The 21,325-nt window shown below is 43.1% G+C and overlaps 1 protein-coding gene across 2 annotated transcripts; it reads right to left on the bottom strand.

Annotated features, from left to right (window-relative positions):
- Positions 1–8,538: 8,538 nt before the first annotated feature.
- On the bottom strand, positions 8,539–13,157 carry LOC136473619 (uncharacterized). 2 transcript variants are annotated; one of them, XM_066471268.1, is made up of 5 exons: positions 12,576–13,157; positions 11,805–11,965; positions 11,488–11,521; positions 9,358–9,460; positions 8,539–9,083 (listed from the first exon to the last, which is right to left on the bottom strand). In XM_066471268.1, the coding sequence occupies exons 1-5, from the start codon at positions 12,861–12,863 to the stop codon at positions 8,767–8,769; spliced, it is 903 nt and encodes a 300-aa protein (XP_066327365.1). In that variant the 5' UTR covers positions 12,864–13,157; the 3' UTR covers positions 8,539–8,766. The 2 variants fall into 2 exon arrangements, with proteins under 2 accessions (XP_066327365.1, XP_066327366.1); XM_066471269.1 differs by having other exon boundaries at positions 11,488–11,518.
- Between the last annotated feature and the right edge of the window lie 8,168 nt (positions 13,158–21,325).

The raw sequence follows: 21,325 nt of genomic DNA, 5'->3' as shown, positions 1-21,325 counted from the left end.
ATTCTAGATAGTCATGTCTGGTAGACAACTTCAAACCTTCATTCCAACAATGTCTAAAGAAAGGACAATTCTAATGTAATTCAGCTTGTTTCCTTTCATACCTCTCTTCTTTCAATTGATGCTGGTATGCTTGATCCTTTAACCAACGCTGATAATCCTTTTTCCTTCTATCGCTGCCACTTATTCAATAGAATCCGAGATGTAACTTGCGGCTTTATTGTCCCTTCTTTTGATGTCTCCCCCTGCTCGTCTTGGCTCTTTTTGCTCAGCACGACGTCTTCTAATCTCTCTGTACTCGTCAGCCGATATTTGCATCTTGGGATCGACTGTTATAGCTTCTTTTGATTTGGTTGATGCTAGGACCTTAGTCTTTCCTTTGAGTAGCCCAGCATCAACCATGTTTTGATCTCCTGGGAAAGGATTATCATCAACTTTCATTTTCTAAGTCATATCAAATTTGAGCCTCCCCTGCTGAATAGCCCTCTATATATGCTGCCAAAAAATTCTGCATTCGTTGGTGGAATGAGAAGTAGCATTATGGAACTTGCAGAACTTCTTATTCTTCAACTGATCAGGGGGCAATATGACATGACCATTGGGCAACTTGATCTGCCCTTTCTCAAGCAAGAAATCAAAGAGCTTATTTGATATGGTGACATCAAAGTCATAGCTCTCCTCGACCCCTCTTCCCCAAGAATTTGACACCATTACTGTCTTCTTTCCCCAATTCCATTCAGCCATAGCAACCTCTTCTTCTTCATCTTCATAGCCATCATCGACTGAGTATGGATGATAAGCTTCAGCTACTGTGGTATTTTTCTAAAATCGGGTATCTCTACGCATACTCTAGAATTGGTTATTGAGCGCTGCCACTCATTGAGCCAATTGTCCCAAGTTGTCAAATTCTTGTCCCAATAGCTTTTCTTTCCATATTGGCAGTATTCCTTGAACAGCTAAAGCAGCTAGTTGATTGTCAGCCAAGTTTTAGGAGAAGCACAAGTTCCTGGTTTCTCGGAATCTCTGAAGAAATTCAGTGCCCAATTCATTAGTCTTTTGTCTTATAGTTGTGAGATCGGTAATCTTCTTTTCTCTAGTCTTAGTGTAAAAATATGTATGAAACTTCGTCTCTAGGTCAGCCCAATTGGCAATGGAATTGACTGGTAGTGATGAAAACCAAGTGAAGGCTGGCCCTGATAAGGACAAGGAGAAGAAACGAACTCGATGGGCATCCTCAACTGATGCTTCGCCCAATTATGTAAGATATCGACTAATGTGTTCTATCGTGCTTGTACTGTCTTGGCTAGTGAACTTAGTGAATTCTGGGAGCCTATAATTTGTGGAAAGAGCGACCAAATCATACCATTCTAGATATGAGTGTTTATATGAAAAGGTTAGCCCTTTTAGCTTCAGACCGAACTGATTTTTCATCATCTTCGTCACCCTCAGCAATAATTCATCGGCTTGCGGATTTGGATTTCTCTGCACCTGCTGACCCATCTGTGGATTAAAATCCCACATGCCTTTATATCCTGGATTTGGCATCATGTGAAGGGTGTTATAATCTGTGCTATAGTGATACCCTTGTGGAATCTTGATCTGTTGGGTCCTTTGCTGGCTTGCTGCTTAAAGTCTCTCATTGTAGACATAAGGATCTATATCTCTATGGATCCTTTAAATTGATGGTGCTATTTTTTGAGCCAACGACGGTATGTGACCTAATGTGCCAAAATTGATCCCCTGGTCCTAACTTTGCCCCACTGGTTGTTGCACATGCTGTACTGACGGTCTAGGATTGTACTGTATCTGATTTACAGTAGTTCCTTGAGTTTGTTTAGATGAACCCTAAACTGTTTGGACTTCAACATTACCAGCTGGTGCTACTTCTTGATGGCTAGTACCGACTTGATTAGTCTCTTGGGTCGACGGATCTTGAATGTTGTAATAAGCCGGTCCACCTTGACCAACTGGAAACCCATGAATCGCCTCTCTCATGGTGTTGTGGAATATGTCCAAGAAAGCTTTGTTATGGCTTGATATGGCATCACGAACAGATTCGTCTACAACTTCCTTAAAGAAACGCCTGTCTTCATCTTCAGTTGTATCTGTCTGCCCATGTAGTAGAACTCTTGGTAGTGGAAATTTCTGAACAATTGTGTTGTCACGTGTTTTGGTGTAGGACAACAAATGCTTGTTCTAAAACTCTTCTGTAGCTTTGTTGATGATACCCTTATCCCCATCAGGTAGATCTTCATAATGCAGCATAAGGATGTCATTGTTGTTGTGAACCACCGTGATGATTGTGGGGTCCCACCAGGCGTGCTAGAGACGCGTGTCGACATGGAATTTTGTCCTGTGCCGAGGACACACGAGCAAGCCGAAAGGGTCCACTCGATGGAGCTAGAGATCTACCTAGCTTCAGCGCAAGGGTGGTCGATCCTGCGCACTCCTCCCGAGACATGCTAGTCAATTTGACCCTACAATTGACAAGGAGAGAAAGCTTATCAGTAATTAAGCGCGAAACATGACGGTGTTGTCAGACAGTCCCGAATGTGCGGCTCTGAAAGCCGATATGAAAGGAGATCGACTAAATAGCCAATTCTAGCATATTCGTAAGAATAAATTTTTTAAAGCTCATGGGGTTGTGTAAGAATAGTCGGTTATCATTATGAATATCATTGTTTAAACGAATATTGGTCACTGGCAAAAAGATATCAATAGTGATTAGTTCATGTTAAGCCAATGATTGTAAGTAACCGAACCCCTTTTTATGAAAGAAACAATTCATCATCATTCAACAATTTAATAGAGATAAATCTAATAAACATATTAGATCTCATCTATCGCTATGACCAGTGGGGCATGAGGCAGAATCATGCAGGCCGTAGAAACAACAATAGACTTGATGACCCTAACTTATTAATAATATCAGTGGGGCATGAGGTAGAATCATGCAGGTCGTAATACAATAATAAGATCATGGGGCTAACACATCTTTCAACCTATCACTACTTCAATGATCTCATGATGCGAACCATTCGTGAAAGCGCTCGATATCGGCTAAAATAGTCGATTCAGGCATAACGCACAGTTAAGGTCGTGCCCTCTCAGGAACAGATCTACCAAATAATGATCCCCACTCCACGGTGCTAACAGTGGGGTGTGAGGCAAAATCACATAGGCCGTGATAACGGGCCATAAAACAGTTTTCGCTAGCCAATAGATCTACTCAAGATCAAACACGCCTTAACCGCACGCTATGCACGATCAAGATTGACATAAAACACTGATAAAACAAAACACATCGTTTAAAGTGTAGATTAAATCAATTTAGATTAACAAATGATGGGTTAACAAAGATGTAAGGCCGATCTAGATCAGTCCCAATCGGGTGAAGTGATATTGCTGTAATTAAATAAACAATGGAAGCAATAAGCAATATCGGTAACTTAATGAATCTATCCGAAGGAACGCCACCCTTAGATAGAGCCGATAACTTGACCTTAATCTAGTTCGAGCAGTGGAGGTCGACCGAATCGATGCAGCCATACTTGAACTAGACAAGAGTCGATACTAACTCATACCAGAGTCGCAGTGGAGGTCGACCGACTCGATGCAGCCATACGAACAGAGGTACAAGCCATGATGGTACTTACAAACAAGCAGTGGAGGTCGACCGGATCGATGCAGCCGTACTTGCTGAAGAACTCACTGAGATCTACTATACTCCTACTCCTAAGGGGTGATTGGAGCTGAAAAAGTAAATAACTTATGTTTGATTGATTGTGTGTCTTTTACAATAGCCAGAGTTTGGTATTTATACCCGGAACCTATGCATGACTCCTATCTAAGCACGACTCATCACAATCTTTGGCCCTATGAGAAAACATTCCTAATTTAAGATAACTTGGACTCTAATATTTCCCTTTTTGTAGAGTCCAACATGCTTTGTCCTGGCGCCGATCGTAGCCTTCGCCGTCATCTGCTGGCGTTACCTGAAGAAAGCCGATTCTGGTGCTACATTCAAATCAGCTAATTCCGATCTACACGCAATTGCTTCCTTGATGACATGATCTTGGGAGCTTTTAAGTCCTTGCGAGACTCCTTCCAAATTTTGTTGTAAACACAACCACAAGATGGGGATCCTATAGAAAGCTTACCACTATGTCAAGACTTTCAAGCATCGGCGCCGACTAGCAAATGAGTTGCAAGGGATCAAAACTCTAGTGACTGAAGCAAGCGACCGTCGAAAGAGGTACATGCTTGATCAGTGCATATCGGTTACTACCCCTGTAGTTGTTCATCCTCGCATGTCGACACCATACAAGGAGTCAGCAAGCCTTGTGGGAATTGATGTCCAAAAGGATGACCTTATCAACTGGGCAATGGATGAAGGCAAACAATTGAAGTTTATGGCAATAGTAGGATTTGGAGGTATAGTGAAAGCCCTAGTTTGGTTTTGGTTAATTGATAAAACCTATTTGGACTAACCCTATACTCTAAGTGTGGATTTGAGATAGGTTGGTCCACCCTAAGTGAAGGAGCTAGGTGGCACTCATGGATGGAGATGGCCACATGAAATGAAGTCCATGATGGTGGTGTGGACATGTGATGATGATCAAGCTCTAGGACTTAGAAAAGAAGAAAGAGAAAAATAAAACGGGCTCAAGGCAAAGGTGATATCTATAGGGCCTTTTTGTTTTCGGTGATCACGACACTATAGAGAGTGTGATCACATTTAGGATAGATGGTTGTACTATTAAGAGGGGGGCTCTTATTGGATAACTCGAACATCTAGTGCCACTAGGTGTTGGAAAACTTGCATGTGCATTTTAGGCCTAGTGTACAATTGGTGAGAAAGTGATTAACCTTTGAAAAATGATTGTGAAAATGCTAACACACTTGCACGTGATGGTGAAACACTTGGAGTATTAGCACATTTGTAAAGATGGTGAAAAAGGCAAAGAAAAGGAGGCAAAACTTAGCTTGGGGTGCTGCCCTAGGGGCACCGCCACCCCTTGTCCGGTGCACCGCCACCCCTATGGTGGTGACTGACTGAGCCAGGCTGAGAGGAAGGTGCTTGGGCTGGCACTGCCACCCTGTTTGGTGGCGCCGCCACCCCTAGGGTGGTGCCCATCTGGACTCAGCCAAGAGAGAGCAAGTGGGAGCTAGTATCGCACGTGGCGGTGTGCACCGTCCATAGGCGCGACGGTGCACCATCGGGGGCCACCACCACCCTGTTCGGTGGCACCGCCCCTTTTCAACAGAGAGCAGGGGTAACCAGGACGAGCATCGCCATGGTCACCGCCACCCTATGGCGGTGCACCGCCCTATTTTCCTAGAAAGGAGGGAAAACGGGTAGCTGGGCCAAAGTGGCACCGCCGTGCCATGTCCGGTGCCACCACCGCCTATCCAATGCCCAACTAGCCGTTGGATGACCGTTGAAGGGTCACCGCCACCCCCTGTCCGGTGGCTCACCGCCATGTCCGGTGACCATGCAGAAGCTGTTCCAAAGGGGTAACGGCTCTATTTGCTTGTGGGCTTATAAATAGAGGTGGTGGCCAGCCTTGGCCACTCTCTTGGCACTTCTAACACCTGCATACACCCTTTGAGAGCTGAGCAAACTACTCCACTCACTTGCACACTTGATTTTATCATATTGAGTGAGATTGGAGAGCCTCTAGTGCATTGCTTAGTGTTCTAGCATCTTGTAGCACTAGTTGGACGATTTGGGCTAGTGGAGAACTTGTTAATCTTAGAAGTTCTCACGATAATCAGAAACATCTAGCATCAGATTTGGTAGACTTTAATCATCATCACCAATAATAGTTGTTGGATCTATTATAGTTTATTAAACAATTACCCACCATTGCCATTATGAAAAATACATAAAAGTAACCCCACTAATTTTGCATGTAAATTATCCACCTTTGTTATTACAAAAGATAATTCAAAATAACCCCCTATATTTGCATATAAATTACCCACCTTTGGCCATTATGAAAAATAAATAAAAAAACTTCTAACACTACGTCTGAATTACCCATATTTATCATTATAAAAGATAATTTAAAATAATCCTCTAACTTTATATCTGAATTACCCACATCTACCACTATGAAAGATAATTTAAAATATCTCCTAATAAATTTATAAATTATCCACCTTTATCATTACAAAAGATAATGCAAAGTAATATTCTAAGTTTGCATTTAACCTATCCATATATGTCTTTGTGAAATATAATATAAGGTATTACCTTTATATTTGTAAGTACCTTAGCTATTATAAATAAATAAACAAAAATATCTAAATCTAAACATAAATAGTAATATATATTATTACAAAAAAACAATATCCATAAAGTACGACACATATATATTCCTAAATTATAGACTTCTATAATCGTAAAATAAAATAACTATAATGTTATATTCCACCATGTATATCAAATAAACATATATACATTAGGATAAATATTTATTTTAACAACTTATGAAAACAAACCATGTAGCAATAACACTTCATATTAGTACTCTATGATAATAAATTTCATAAGTTATTATTTTAAATAAGGTTATATATTTTTACTGAAACATTATGACATATTAATATCATTAATCTAATTTTATGCACTCTATGATATATAAATAGTACTACACACATAATCTTGTGATATAACAAATTCAACATGTTTAGTGTTAGGATGCAAGCCGAGTTTCAACTTATGTGGAAAACAATACTACTAGGACCTATATTCTTTTTAATAAAAAACATTTTTTGAATAAAAGATAAAGAATACTAGAATTTCTAATTAACATGCGAAAAATTTGCAAAAACTTGATTAAAAATTAGAAGATAAACTATACATTTACCAAGTCATAAAAAGCGTTGTATCAAGAGTTTATATATCTTAAGACTAGATTTCAACTAAACACATATCACACTAAAAAATGATAAATACTAAAAATTCTAACTAGAGGTCTCCACTGGAGCCTGCATGTTAATCCTCACAAGACTTGAAAGAAAAAAAAGATAGATCCTACCATCAATTAGGTATAACCTAATCATAATTGATAATAATAATAATAGCTATTGGATCTATTCTATTTTCTAAATAATTATTCAGTTCTGCTAGTGTAAAACAATATAAACTAGCTAACTCATGACTCTAATTTATATTACCCATATATGCCGTTGAGAAACATGATCTAAAGTTGACATGAGTTTGCATTTGAGTATCGACGTCCTCTTATTATGATCGATAATTTACATAACTCAATTTTCATTGCATTATTAAAAAATTAAATACTCCTTCAAATCTACATTAAAATTATCAACATCTCCAATTACAAAAAAATTATTTAGATAATGAATAGAGCATATATATGTTTCTGTCCTCTATTAATATTAATATAGTAAGATTTGATTAAAGTAAATATACGCGTCGTGCCAACATGCATGAGCAATAAAATACATATGTTATATTTCATCACATAAAAATATTTTCTTAACAACTCATATACCAATGATACTAACAAATTATTTAAAATCATATAATCATAACATATAATTTATATAGATTGTTACTTTAGATATATCTATGTATTTTAGCTAAAATGTTTGACATGTCTATTGATAGTATAACCATAAGTGTAGATATAATTTCTTGATAGAAAAATTCAATCATCTTGAGAAGTGTGGGAGACCACGGGTAACTATATTTTTGGTTTTTTATTATTTTTATTCAATATTTTAATAATAATTCCTCCTAAATTTTTTTGCAGATCTGACCCTTTTGGTCGCGCCAGTCCCGTTGGCGTGACCAAATAACGTTGTCGCCCCACATATATTGGCGCGGCAAGATCTATCACGTTTGATGACGTTTTTAACGTGAAAAACCTTATCATATCTCGTTGGACGGGAGTGACGTGACAAGATTTTTCACGTCAGAAACGCCGTACAACCTGGTAGATCTTTCCACCGGCACGGGCATAGTGGTGGCGAGTGGCCACGGTGTGAAAGGCAGAGCCGATGCGTGCGCATTCCGATGATGGGATGCATCAGGAGAATAAGGGCCGTGGCTGCTTGGTCCTTTCATAAGAGTTGCATGTGAGGGAAGAATAGAGAGTGGATGGGATACAAACTGCTAAGTACGTAGAGACTCGCTGGTGGCACAGTCGACGGAAAGGTTCCTTCATCATGTGCAATTCAGGTCTATCTCATGGTCCAAAGAAGCTGTACATGGATTTGGCCACATGAAAAGTCAATATCAGGTGCCAGGAAAATTTTATTTTTTATGATTTCATAATTTCACACTAAAATAAGTTACAAAATCTCCACAGCAACGGGCGTGGCATTGTCTAGTTTACTATAATTATAAGCAATAAAGTAAACAAATGGGCCTTTCAAAACACAGGTGTCGAAAAAGAAGCAAGCAAAAAAAGTTTATTGAGATATGTAAGGAGCTCATTCTTTTTGTATTGCCAGGTTAGGAAATTAGCCTCATTGTTCCAACTTTTAACTGTTTAACAACGTGCATGCCCAAAATCCAATGCCTACTGTTTTTGGCCGAAGTACCCAACGTATATTACAAGTTTACAACAGCAGATCGTTTCCTTCCTATTTTGTTGCAAGCTGCTACCACAGATGATAATTTCTTACACCAACCATTTTAGAATAAATTACCACATCTCACAAGTCACCACAAAACTCAACAAAATAAGCATGCTCATGTTGCCAGCAAATCAGCAGCCACTTTGTCACCCTCTACTCATCAAATGCCTGACTTCTTGTGTCACCTTGGTTTTGGAAATCTGGATATTGGTGATTTCTGAAACTTGGTTCGTTTTGGAATTTTAAATTACGCTGGTTTCTGATACTTGGTTCATTTTGGAAACTTGAATCACGCTGATTCCTGAAATTTGACTCATTTTGGTAACTTCGATCAGGGCGGCTTCCAAAAGTTTGACCATGCAAGCCAAAATCATCACTCAAGTTCGTATGAGCAAAACTTGAACCATCCTGGCCTCTAAATCTTGGGTCACGCCGAGCAAAATTGTTCTCCATGTTCATGGGAGCAAATGCTACAAGAAACAGGGAGATAGTAGAAGAGAAATTGTGAAAAAACACTACAGAACATATGAAGGCTCAATGGAAGTAACACTAAATGAACTCATTCATTCTTGAGAACACATTTAACACGGCTTATTTTATTGCAAGAAACAATACCATTAGCCATCTATGAAACTATTGACATGGTGCAAATGCCTCATATCGTTCATTTAACTTTATGTGTATAACCTTGAAGACAAAAACACATGAATGAAAAACATCTGGTACAAACAAACATGAGCTTACCTCGTTCTCTCATTCTTCTTTCTCTGTCATATTCAAATTTGTCACGAATTTGAGTAACCCTTTCCCATGTTTCACCTTGTTTGTTCAACCCAAAGCCAAGGTCCTGCAGTACAAACTCGTTGTTCACAATGCTTTAATAGTTGCCAGCAACTAGCTGGTTGATCTATTGTAGCAATCAAATGTGATTACTCATGCAGATCTGATATCAGTGAATTGACAACAAACTATGATCCAGTTAGTACAATGTAATGGGCGACAATGTTTTTAAGGCAGTAAGGCGACGCGTGGCGAGTGACTACCGCCTTACGCTTAGGCGACTAAGGCGTGAGGCGAGGCGACGCCTTACGAATTTAAGAAAAACTTAAAACAACAGCTTAGAGTAGTAGATGATGAAGAAAAAAAGAAAAGGAAAAAAGAAAAAGAAAGGAGTAAGAAGTGGGCTGGCCCAGCCCACCAGGCGGCCCATGTGCCCCTCCCCCTCCTGGCGTGGCTTATCCCAATGGGAATCTACTCCAGAGCTGCTCCTCGTTCTCCACCACTCGTCCGCCTCCGCTCGTCTCTCCGCCGCTCCACTTCCCTCTGCGGCTCCGCTTCCGTCCACGGCTCCTTCCCTCTCTCCGGATGCGCTGCTCTGCTCCCCTCCCTCGCTGCTCCCCTTCCAGATCTACAGCCGCCGCCGTCCCCTTCCAGATCGAGCAGCCGGTGGCGAGAAGGCGGAATCGAGCAGACGGCGGCGAGGAGACGGCGCAACTGAGCGGAATCGACGAGGAGACGGCAGAATAGAGAGGACCAGCATCAGAATCGATGAGGAGATGGCGGAATCGAGGGGGCATCAGCATGTGCATAAGGCGACAAGGCGCTGCCTTATCCCTAAGGCGAGCCTGGAGCACCCCGACGCCTAAGCATCGCCTTAAAAACATTGATGGGTGATTTTGATATCCATTTACTTCCTACATGTGTCATGCACTGTGCAAAGCCAAATTAGATCCACTATGCCATTAGATTGAGTGCAGTCACATGCATTCCAACTACTTAACTTCGATAATTCTAACTAGGTAATCCTCATATAAATACAGTGCAACAATGTGCCAAAGGTTGTTTCTTCAGCCACAATAACTGTCCTTGTATTCAGGAAGATGCATGGTACATGTCAGTAGGGTCAAGCCTGGTGCCCGGTTTTTATGAATAGAGCAATGCACCAGGAAACATTACAAAAAGTTGACTAACTTTTCTGTTTAAAAGAACAAAATAATGCTGCATTGGAAGCAAAAGCAAGAAATATCTAAAATTAACATCTAGAAATGTGAAACTATGGAGCAGACAGAGTAAAACCCTTCAATACATGGTCAGGACTCAACCAATAGACAATGCAGATGTTTCCTTCTCGGTACCTGCTGTCTACAGGCGAACAGGGATAAAAGTACAAGATCAAAGAATTTGTGGCGAATTTCTGACTTGAGTAGTCCTCGAAACAGGTAAACTACCTACTCTGGTTCTTCGTAATCTGTAACCAGTAGTTAACCTAGATAGTAGATACTCATGGAAGAGTGACAACTCTTGAGTAGAGTTGATACCATGTGTTACAGAAATTACATTAACTAATGTTTGACACCATAATCAATGCCATTGATAATTGGATGAGACATATGACTTTGGCTCCATTAAGCAGTGTAGTGGACCACAATGACATAGTTTGGTGGAACATCTTTTTTGATACGTTTAGTTTTTGTTAGCTACTTTTCCCTAAGTCATGTAGCAAAGATCTGTTGCATTACCAAGATGCGAGTAGATGCTAAATAAAAGCCAAGTGAGAGAAAATAGAGGAGTAACCATTCGATAACAGTTGTAACCAATAGTCTGATTTACCAAATGGTGTACCATGTTTTTTGGATCTGATTTTCAACATAGAGTTTTAAAGTACACTTAACAGATTGGCCCATTATTCTTCTATAGTTCAATCAGTTTGCGTACAAATGGTAAGAAGTAAGCAAAGGATCTGACAAGAACCCAATACCCAAAGCATTAGCATAAGCAAATTTCGTCTAGTAGAATATGCAAATCCCTCAGTGTAAAGAAATGATATACTCGTATACGAGATGTATCAGTACTACTACTACAAAGAGAACGCACCTTGTTTGGTTCTACATTGGACTGCCTTCTCCTGCTGCAATACAAAAGCAGTGATGAGACTGTTTCCAGAATGAGGATATAAAATACTTTTTCCACTAATTTTTTGATATAGCATGACCCACTCAAATGGTTACAAATCAAAACATATTCGTAAACAATTTGAAGTTGCAACAATCCAACAAACAATTGTGAGGGCACAGTTCTACTGGGTATGACCAAAAGATTACAATGGAAAGCAAAAGCATGTTATATGGTGTAAAAAATAACCAATTAAATTAAGCAAGGAAAACAAAAGAGAACTGTTGACCATTTGCTACCTGAATGGCGAGAAGTCAAGATCATCTTCTTCAGCAGACTCATAATTAGCATGAGATTCAGCAATCTTTTTTGAATAACCTTCGTCCCAGTACAACCTTTCCCAGTTTTCTCTAAGTTCTTGGTATAATTCCATGTACTTTTTGCACCATGTTTCGTGTTCCTGTAAATTTGTGGTGCTCACTAGTCAGCTTCCTAGCATCAAAGAAACCAGTTTGGGCCTATAGTTATAGGCCACCATAATCAATAAATTGTAAGACAGTTCATGTGCCTCAAAATTTTTACATGTCCTAGGATTCCAAACTTCATAAAATGCATGCCAGTTGCCAGCATGGACAATCATCTCAAATAATAATGGTGTTCCGATTCAGTTCATTCCAATCTGACAAAGTTGCATCATGGACTCATAATCAAGTGTCAATGGAATCACTGGCGACTGATGAATTTGTTACATGAATGCAAATGAACCAGCATAATTCCTTTCACATTTTAAATTTACCAAATCCTTCCAGAATGAATAAGGAGCCATTCCGCAATAATAGATTTCACTTAATCATCTGAAGAAATAAACAGGCTACTCCAGTCCTATGCAATTGGAGAAGCTGACATTTGAACCCATTTCGATTGGATACCCTCGACTTATGATTCATCACAGTACTGTTCTGCGCTTAGATTAAATTCATCACATAATAACTAACCACCCAACCAGTAGGCACGGCGGCCAGTCCTAGAGCAGCGGAAGAACTGTAACTGTAAGGCTCGCCGCGGCTTACCGAGTCTTTGAGAACGAGGCGGGTGCGGCGCATGAACTGCTCCCGCATCTGCTTGCGGCGGCGGTTAGGGAGGTTGTCCCGCGGGATGGCGAAGCGCTCGCGATGCGGCACGCCGTCCCCGATCTCGTGCATCTCCCCGTCCACCGCCCACCACTCCGACTTCTTCGTGCCCATCCCCGCGGCGGGGCCGAGGCCCGGCGGTGGCGGCTTGGACCAACCGGTGCCGCCGGTCACGAAGCCTCCCCGGCGATGCGCCCACCGCCGCTGCGTGTACACGCAGCGCAACATCGTGTCGCCGCTTCCCCCCGGGCTGCAGGCCAGGCTCCGGCGGCCGACGGCTCTCTGGCACGCGTCCTCTCAGGCACGACAGGATCGGGCGGGGAGGCGCAGTTGGCAGCAGGGATGTGGGCGGGCGGAAGAGGGAGGCTGGTCGGGTGGGCTCTTGGTGGGCGCGTCGCCGGCGGGGTGCGCTCTCGGCGGGCTCGGCCGTCGGCGCCGCCGACGCGGACGGTGCCCCTCCGGTCTCGCGAGATTCTCCCCTCGCTGAAGAGAACGGGAAGAAAACGCCGTGACTCGTGGATCCTCGGCTCTATTGAGTTTGATGCGTATGTATTGGAGTAAAATATAATGTAATTTATATTAATTCTACTCTGATCTAATTCAACGCACGCGGCGCATCCAAACACAGGCCTGAAGTGAAATTAAACTAAGTTTTATTTTAGTCCATTTCAACACATATGGATCGAAGTGAATACATCCAACAAGACCTTAGTTGGCTAGGGGCAAAAGAGTAGTCTCATGTGCTTACATTGTCTCATATTATCAGCTTGTTCAGCTTGTTCGGTTGGCTGGTTCGTATCGTTGCTGATTCGTAAAGAAGTACTGCTGGCTGGTTTGTGTGAAAGAAAAATACTATTCCGACTGAAAATTTACGATCGTTTACGACGCAGCACAGCTAAACGAACAGGCTGTATTACGTTGAGAGAAAAAATAGATAATTATAATCAAAATGCTTGTATTTGTGCGTTGGGATGCATCAAATGGGGCCCACAAGCAAGCTCGAATGCCTCCATCCTCAGTCTTGTTAAGGGGTTGTTTGGATAGACTAAGGGAACAGCTAGCGTCCGGATGTCTGGCGCTAGGACGTGTTCGGACGTAGCTCCTAGCCTGTGATTCCTAAAATCGGCTCGAAACAGGAAAATGACTCGAGCGAGCGCGTATATCCCCGCTTAATGGAACAAAGCGTGAGCATTGGCGGCCTGTCCCTGCCATGCCACCATCCCCCACCGCGCTCCGTCCCCTGCCACGCCCCGTTCACCTCCGTGCATGTCTCTGTTGTGCCCCATCCCTAACGTGCCCTCGATGCCGTGCACGTATATGTAACATTCAGATCTACTTTTGAAACATACAGATGCAACACTTACAACATACAAAAGATGACAGATGAAACACTTGAAATATACTTCTAAAAACACATACAAAAATAGCTGAAAATCATTGCAAAACATACACAACATATAGATAAAATACTCACAACATATATATGAAACATATGTAACATTATGAAACATTAGAAACAGACGCTTGCAACATAATTCTGAAACACTTGCAACAAATGCAACATCCTGATCTACTTTTTGCAATATCCAGATGAAACACTTGCAACATCCAGATGACACATCTAAAACACTTGAAACATACGTTTGCAACATGCGCTTTTAGCACAATGTCATCTTGCTGCTTCAACGAATGGACGCTCGTCGTTGCAGAGCATGATGCCGACGCGGATCAACGGCGGTGCATGGAGCTCGCTGGTGTAGCAGCGACGCGACCCTCCTACGATTCACCAATGCCTGCTCATGGCCTAGGCTCGTGCCCATGGGCGGCGGCCCTGTTGCTGCTACTCTAGCGCCGCTGCTCGCTCGGCAGTGGTCGTCCAGCGTCGTCCGCTCACGGGGGATGGCGCACGGCGTGGCCGTCTATGGGGTGCGGCGCGGTGGGGGAAAGGGCACGGCGTGAATGGGGATGGGGCATGGTTGGAGAAGGGGCCGCAACGAGGTGGACGGATGAGCAGCCAAGCCATGATGGTGGGGTTTTTTTGAGAGGCCAGTCCGTTGCGGACTAGGAGCCGCGTCTGCATGGGAGCACCCGTGGCTGAGCATTCCCGCCTGCTAAACTAAAGTTTAGTCCATGTGTTTGGATGCAAATAGAAGGTCCAAACATTAACTAATTATTGTCTGACAAAAACTAATAGAGCTAAATTGATGAGTAGAACTCATTAGAAAATAGAGAAAATTCTAATTAGTCCATATTTTGCCTATTATGTATTATCCAACAACGGACTAAACTTTTCCGATGATCCAAACAGGCCCTAATTCTCTCCTACGTTATCCTCTCATCTCACTTTTCCACCACCATCCACCCTTGTTGTATAGCATCGTTGATGGCCAAGGCGTGTAGGTGTAGGCCACCATTTGCCGCCACTGAGCGATTCCTTGGCTTCCCACGCGGCAAGCTATGGCTGCCTCCCACAACCGGTGTGGCTGAGTGAGCTCTGCTCCCGCCTCTACCCATGGTTGTACGCTCCAGAGCTCCACACGTCGCACCCTGACCAAGCTCGTCGCTGACATGGCTTTCATGTTAACTGCTTCGACCGAGCCATCGTCGCCACTCACGTGGCGGCCTCTCATGATCATGGTGGTTGTTCTGTCATCCTGGCCTAGGGAAGGGGAAGGTGGGTGGTGGGGAGGATGTGGGGCGTGGAAGGTGGACGACATGGGAGGACATGGAGGTGGCGCACTAGGAGGTGGAACAGGAGGAAGGCATCTCGCTAAGCTTCGATGAGATCACGCTAGACTCCACCCCACCATCATCTCCTTCTCGACACCTAATTCCTTCCTTCGTCTCCTGTGAGCCAACCAGCTAGCCATGGGCGCAATAGCTTGGTTGCAACATTGGAAATGCACAATAACTAGTGATGAATTTTAAAATCAAGTTCCTCAGTAGGGGGATTTCCTACGGTGCAACGTGTAGAGCGGTCTGAGGCGGTTGTTCCCCGCCTAGCGGTCAGGTGGCATCATGGTAGCAGCGGCGCCCAAGCTCGACACCTGGGTGAACACCGGCAGTAGTGCCGGCCGATGACAATGTTGCAGTAACTTATTTTTACGATTTTATGTTATTTGTTTCTCAAGATGTTGTTTAATCAATGAGTTTTTGATATTGCAATGGATGATTTCACAACAAATTTGAGATAATGTTGTAGCAAAAACATATTCTTATTCGCCACCTCGATCCTTTCTTTTGATGTTGCAACTTGTGCTTCTGTAACGTTGTAATAGAAATTCATTGATGTTGTGGTAGATATCTTGATTTGTTTCATCAATCTTTATTTTGATCGAAACATGTTGTGATGAGGCATAAACTTAATGATTTTATGATGTTCTAAATTTTTTGCTTACATTGTTGAGATTAAATCCTCTCGATGTTGCAAATAGGGTCTTACAAGGTCTTTTTGTGATGTTGCAACATGTGCTTTTGTGATGTTTCAATAGCACTTCTTACATATTATGGATGATGTCTTTATATTATGGCTGCACTAGCCATCCCTCCCATGGAAGAGCTTGAACTTTTTGTAACTCTTCCTTGATCTAATAGAGGGCAAGGGGGTGCCATCATCTAGCAGAGCTCTGCCAAGCAGCGGGGATTCCTCACTGGGGAGTCATCGGAGACCGGCAATGAGTGGGGAGTAAATAGGCACGGCAAGAGGAGGGGACGGTGATCACAGGTGTAGGATTCTGTAGCCCACTCATGTGGTATAGGGGCATCATAGAGACCAGAAGGGCTAGCAAGAAATGTGCAGATTTTATGGCAGACATGTTGCAAATGTTTTTAAAAATTGTTTTGACAATATTTTTATATGTTACAAGAGCATTTTTGCCTTATCATTTCCATAAATGTACAATGTTGCAGCAAGTATATCGATTACTTGTGAGTATCGTGTCAATGCTTGCACTTTTGAATTAACTATTTTTATTTATTTTGGTAACTATTATCAAATGTTTCAATAAGTTTTGGGATTCAGCTGCCGTCAAAGGTAATGAGAGTTTTACCTATGTACCATTAAAAAAGATGGTCCTTTTCTACATGCCACTAAAAAGTTTAGGCACACCCAGGTGCCATGACACTTTATTTGTTTCCCTCCCAAGCCATTCCATCCACTTTTCCATCTAACAGTGTCAATCTGCGTTGAAAAAAGTCCCAAATGCCCTCACCTCGTTGACCAAATGAGATGTGTAAAGTTTAACAGGGGGTATCGGGAAGATTCACAAGACACATTATACAGTGAATTTATAAGATAGAAAGGGTAGGGCTAAACTGTAAAGAGATCTTCTTCAACCTTCAGCCGTGGTCGATTGTGCACTCATGTAGTAGAGGTGATGCTCTAGGCAGGTAGGGGTGGGCTTGGCTCCGACGACTGGTGGTGCTTGGCCATGCAGGGGTGGGCTCGGATGGCCGCATAGGCAGCAACAAGCTCGGTGGGCGTAGGCGCGGATGAGCTGATGTTGTTCAACGGTGGTAGGGATCATTCTGAGGCTGACCGGTTCCTCCACGCCGTCGACGACCTACGTCGGCTCACATCGTTGTCACTCATGGCCATCGGGAGCCCACGCCACCTCTCATCGTCCTCAGAGTCCTCGGCGGCGGGGAGCGGCGCCGTGCAAGTCATCATGGCATGGCTCGAGGATGTGGCAGAACTACCTGAAATAACACACTTACGGAGGCGCTCGTCTTCCACCAGACTCTAAGCACCTCCAAAGCAAGCTACAATGGGCGGTATCCGTCGGGCACACCCCAAGGGAGAACCTGAAAGATCCACATTTTCCCTAAGGATCCAATAATGAGAATGAGTTACAATACTTAATATATTTCATACATCCAGAGTTCTTAGAAATTCATTATTACATTGCCAAATGTCAGAGTGCGGAATATTAAACAACAGAATGAAAATAAACATCTATCGACAAGAAACAAGGATCCATCTATGCCCACCAGAAGAATCCTTCACACAATGGTACTCCTCAAGCATTACCTGCAATAGGGGTAAATAAACCCTGAGTACACAATGCACTCGCAAGACTTATCTGACTAGTGGGAATAATTTTCCAACTCCAAGGGATGTGCAAAGCTTTATGGTTTGCTAGGTTTCCTTTTTGCAGAAAGCAATACTAATAGTGAGTCCTTATTTATGTTATTATTAGGATCCATGATTAATTTATTATCTAGTCATTCTATGTAAGCACCTATTCTACTCTCAAGCAAGAGTTGAGCAATCAGTTCCATTTCATCACATTTCATCTTTCAGTTCTTACTACGGTGCTAAACCATAGACAAGCCATACCAGAACACCGGCGATTCGCGAATCAATGCCCCTAGCTGGGTACCCCAAAAACATATGCTCCGCTTGTACCCTAGGCACAAGCAGGACCAACCCATCACCCTCCTGTCATGGGGTCTAGGTCCCCGTCTAAACTTGGACTCCAAGCCCCCGCTCCTAAGTCTCGGACTTAGTGTGGTGCAAGGACCTCCACCATCTCTACCTCCAATTAGTCAGTCCGGAAAGAGCCAAAACCTATGACAAGAGAGCAACAAGTCTTCCCTATGCCCATACCCAAGTATGTGCTTGAGATAATAGATCTGTGAGTTGCCAAGAGCCTAATGCAACGACCGGTCCTTAACCGACACAGACTGGGAAAAAGTGTAACCAAGCTATGTCCTGTTGGCCGCAGGACACAACCTCTTACACCCACCAATACCCAAACTATATCCCTGCCCGGTCACCATTTTTCTTTCCACCATTTTATCATGAGAGATCATAATTTTCACCTGTTGTGAGTAACGGCGGGTTACTCACGCTATCAAAATCCTAAGCATAGCAGCTACTCGGCCTATACTAGTAGGACTCATAAGTAGATAAATTTATGCATATAGTTTCCATAAAATGCCTATAACATAAATGCACATCATATATATATTTAGTGATCATTAAAAATATGGGTTATGCACCGGGGCTTGCCTTAGACAGGCAGTGGGTCAACAAAGTCAGCATCAACAGGCTCCGAGGCTCCCTCCTGCACGAGGATCTCCTCCTCGTACTCCTCAATGACTTCCTCATAATCATGTTTGTCCACGGGCACGAACTCTACCAACTCGTGATCTACATGCATGATGATGCAACACTTAGTAATATGGCAACAACAACTCTTAACATAAAAATACAGCTATCAAGCTATTAAGCGAGTTCTACCGAATAAGGTGCTAAGTTACCTACTATTACCACTAACAAGTATGAAGCATGACATATATTATCTTAGCAACTAAAGGTATTCTTACTCTTAATACCGATTTACTCTATATATGATAAAACAAGGGTACTAGCTATTCTATTTATCAACCTACTCTAGTGCTACAAAAATTACAGTGAGTACATAATAATCTAATGATCCTACTATAAAAATTTTATGGCTAAAGCTATCATCAGTTTGCCACGAAAATTCCTACAAATATTAATCTACATAATATTAAGCTCTCTAATTTGAATTTATGAACCTATCAGTATCACAGTTAACTGCAAACTAACTACACCAACACATAGATAGCATTTTTTGTGAACCTAACAAATTTTGTTTCACTATTTTTGGACATCTAAAAGATTTACTACAATTTATCAAAGTTCAGTTCAAAACTAAATTGAATAAGCATTTATTAATTCATTGGAAAATGGAAAACCAATTTCCACCGCGTGGCCCAGAGCACGAACGGCTCGGCCCAATCCGGCGTGAACACGCGCATGCACGCGACGCACCGACGCGGCCCAACACGGGTGCGGCCCATCCACGTGACGATGGCCCACGATGGGTAGGCTCGCGCACTTCGACTACTTTGCAAAAACGGCCCTGACCTACTGATGAATCGCCCTAAGACCCATGGCACTATTCCTACAGTCAGGTACTTCGTAGATATGCCCTTGGAACAATCTATCTTTGCAACGGTAACACCCTCGACACCCGCGCGCGTACCCCGGTGCGGCGACGCTAGCACAGGGCGGGTACACCGGCCAGACCGGCCCCTCCCCGCCCCTAAATGTGAGCCGATGCTCACCTAGGCTTAAACCCAAAGTGATGGGTAGCGATGCGGTGAACGAAGATGCTGTCCCGAGCTCCCTCCATGACGGTGGACTCCTCCCTGCAACGGCAGCCACGTTCCCGTGAACCAAGTCACAGACAACATGAACGAGTTCAAGAATGGGCATCAGCGACTCACCCCAAACCTACCAGACATGGTGGCCTAATTAGAGACTGACCGAGCGAGTCTGGCCACGCACACACGACAAGCCTCACAACGGTGGCGGTGGCTCGACTACGTCGGCAGCGCTGAGCAGGCAGTAGCAGGGCAAAATGGGGTGCACAACTCGGGCGACCGCTGCGCATTAACCTGCAAGCCAACAGCGACATGGCCATGTGCCAGCGTAGCAGCTCAAGCGAATGCGACGCGAGCGGTGCAGCGCACGCGATGACTTAGCACTCGCTATCGTGACTAGCAGCAGCGTATTGTCGCGATGCAATGCAGCGCAGGCAACGGCACAGCAAAGCGGGCGGCAGCAGCATAGTGACGGGACAGCGGCGCAGTGATGCAGGCGGTGAGAGTGCATGCGGGTGACCCAGTGCTCATGACCGAGACTGGCAGTGGACCGAGACTAGACATGGTGAGGTAGACAGCAGCGGACCAACCGGGCATAGTGCCCACGATGACAGCGGTGGTGACAGAGCGGCTGGACCCACTAGCGCGGCGTGCATGCATGCGCAAGCGTGAACACGAGCTAGGGCATGGCAACGGGTGACAGTGGCCTACAGCGCTAAAAGCTCTAGTTTGGTTTTGGTAAATTGATGACACTCTAAGTGCTAACCTAGTTTATCAAGTGATGATGAGATAGGTAGCACATTTCAAGTGGTGAAGCAAATGAAAATCATGACATGATGATGGCGATGCCATGGTGATGATCAAGTGCTTGGACTTGAAAAGAAGAAAGAAAAAAATGAAAGGCTCAAAGCAAAGGTATAAGTGGTAGGAGCCAATTTATTTTTGGTGATCAAGATACTTAGTAAGTGTGATCACATTTTGAATCGATAGTCGTACTATTAAGAGAGGTGAAACTCATATCGAAATGCAGTTATCAAAGTGCCACTAGATGCTCTAACTCATTGCATATGCATTTAGGATCTAGTGGAGTGCTAACACCCTTGAAAACATTTGTGAAAATTGTAACAAAACCAACCAATTATACGAGATTAAGTAAGAAAATCTTCCGCCGAGGCAGATAATTTAACAAATTTAAGCCCGTATAACCCGGTAGTCCATGAAACCCCAAAGGATTTCAAACCAATCGACATGCAAATCAAGATCGTACAAGTTTAGCAAGTACCGTCGCATGTTACATAAAGTTCGTAAAGACAGTTGGATACATCAGAGTTTAGAATATAAAGTTATTACAAACCAAGTTCAAACTGAAATAGCAGAACCAAATAGTTTTGAAGCCACACACACACTTTTGGTTCAGATACAGTGCCAGTAGGTAGTCATCTCCAACAAAAGCATCAGATGAGAGATACGGAGTGACCATTGCCCTTAGTCCTAGTTGTCACCCATCGCCGGGTACAGGTAGTTAATGCAATAGCCATAGTACATTTGACCAT

The sequence above is a fragment of the Miscanthus floridulus genome, chromosome 8 (assembly GCF_019320115.1).
Source record: "Miscanthus floridulus cultivar M001 chromosome 8, ASM1932011v1, whole genome shotgun sequence".
NCBI classification, from domain to species: domain Eukaryota; kingdom Viridiplantae; phylum Streptophyta; class Magnoliopsida; order Poales; family Poaceae; genus Miscanthus; species Miscanthus floridulus.
This window is presented reverse-complemented; position numbering and strand designations above follow the sequence as displayed.

Excerpts from the sequence above, each read along its gene's own strand:
- LOC136473619 (XM_066471268.1), bottom strand. The coding sequence starts at position 12,863 with ATGTTGCGCTGCGTGTACACGCAGCGGCGGTGGGCGCATCGCCGGGGA. Across the intron at positions 11,522-11,804 it reads CTTGACTTCTCGCCATTCAG|CAGGAGAAGGCAGTCCAATG; the intron begins GTAGCAAATGGT and ends TTTGTATTGCAG. Across the intron at positions 9,461-11,487 it reads CCAATGTAGAACCAAACAAG|GACCTTGGCTTTGGGTTGAA; the intron begins GTGCGTTCTCTT and ends TTTGTACTGCAG.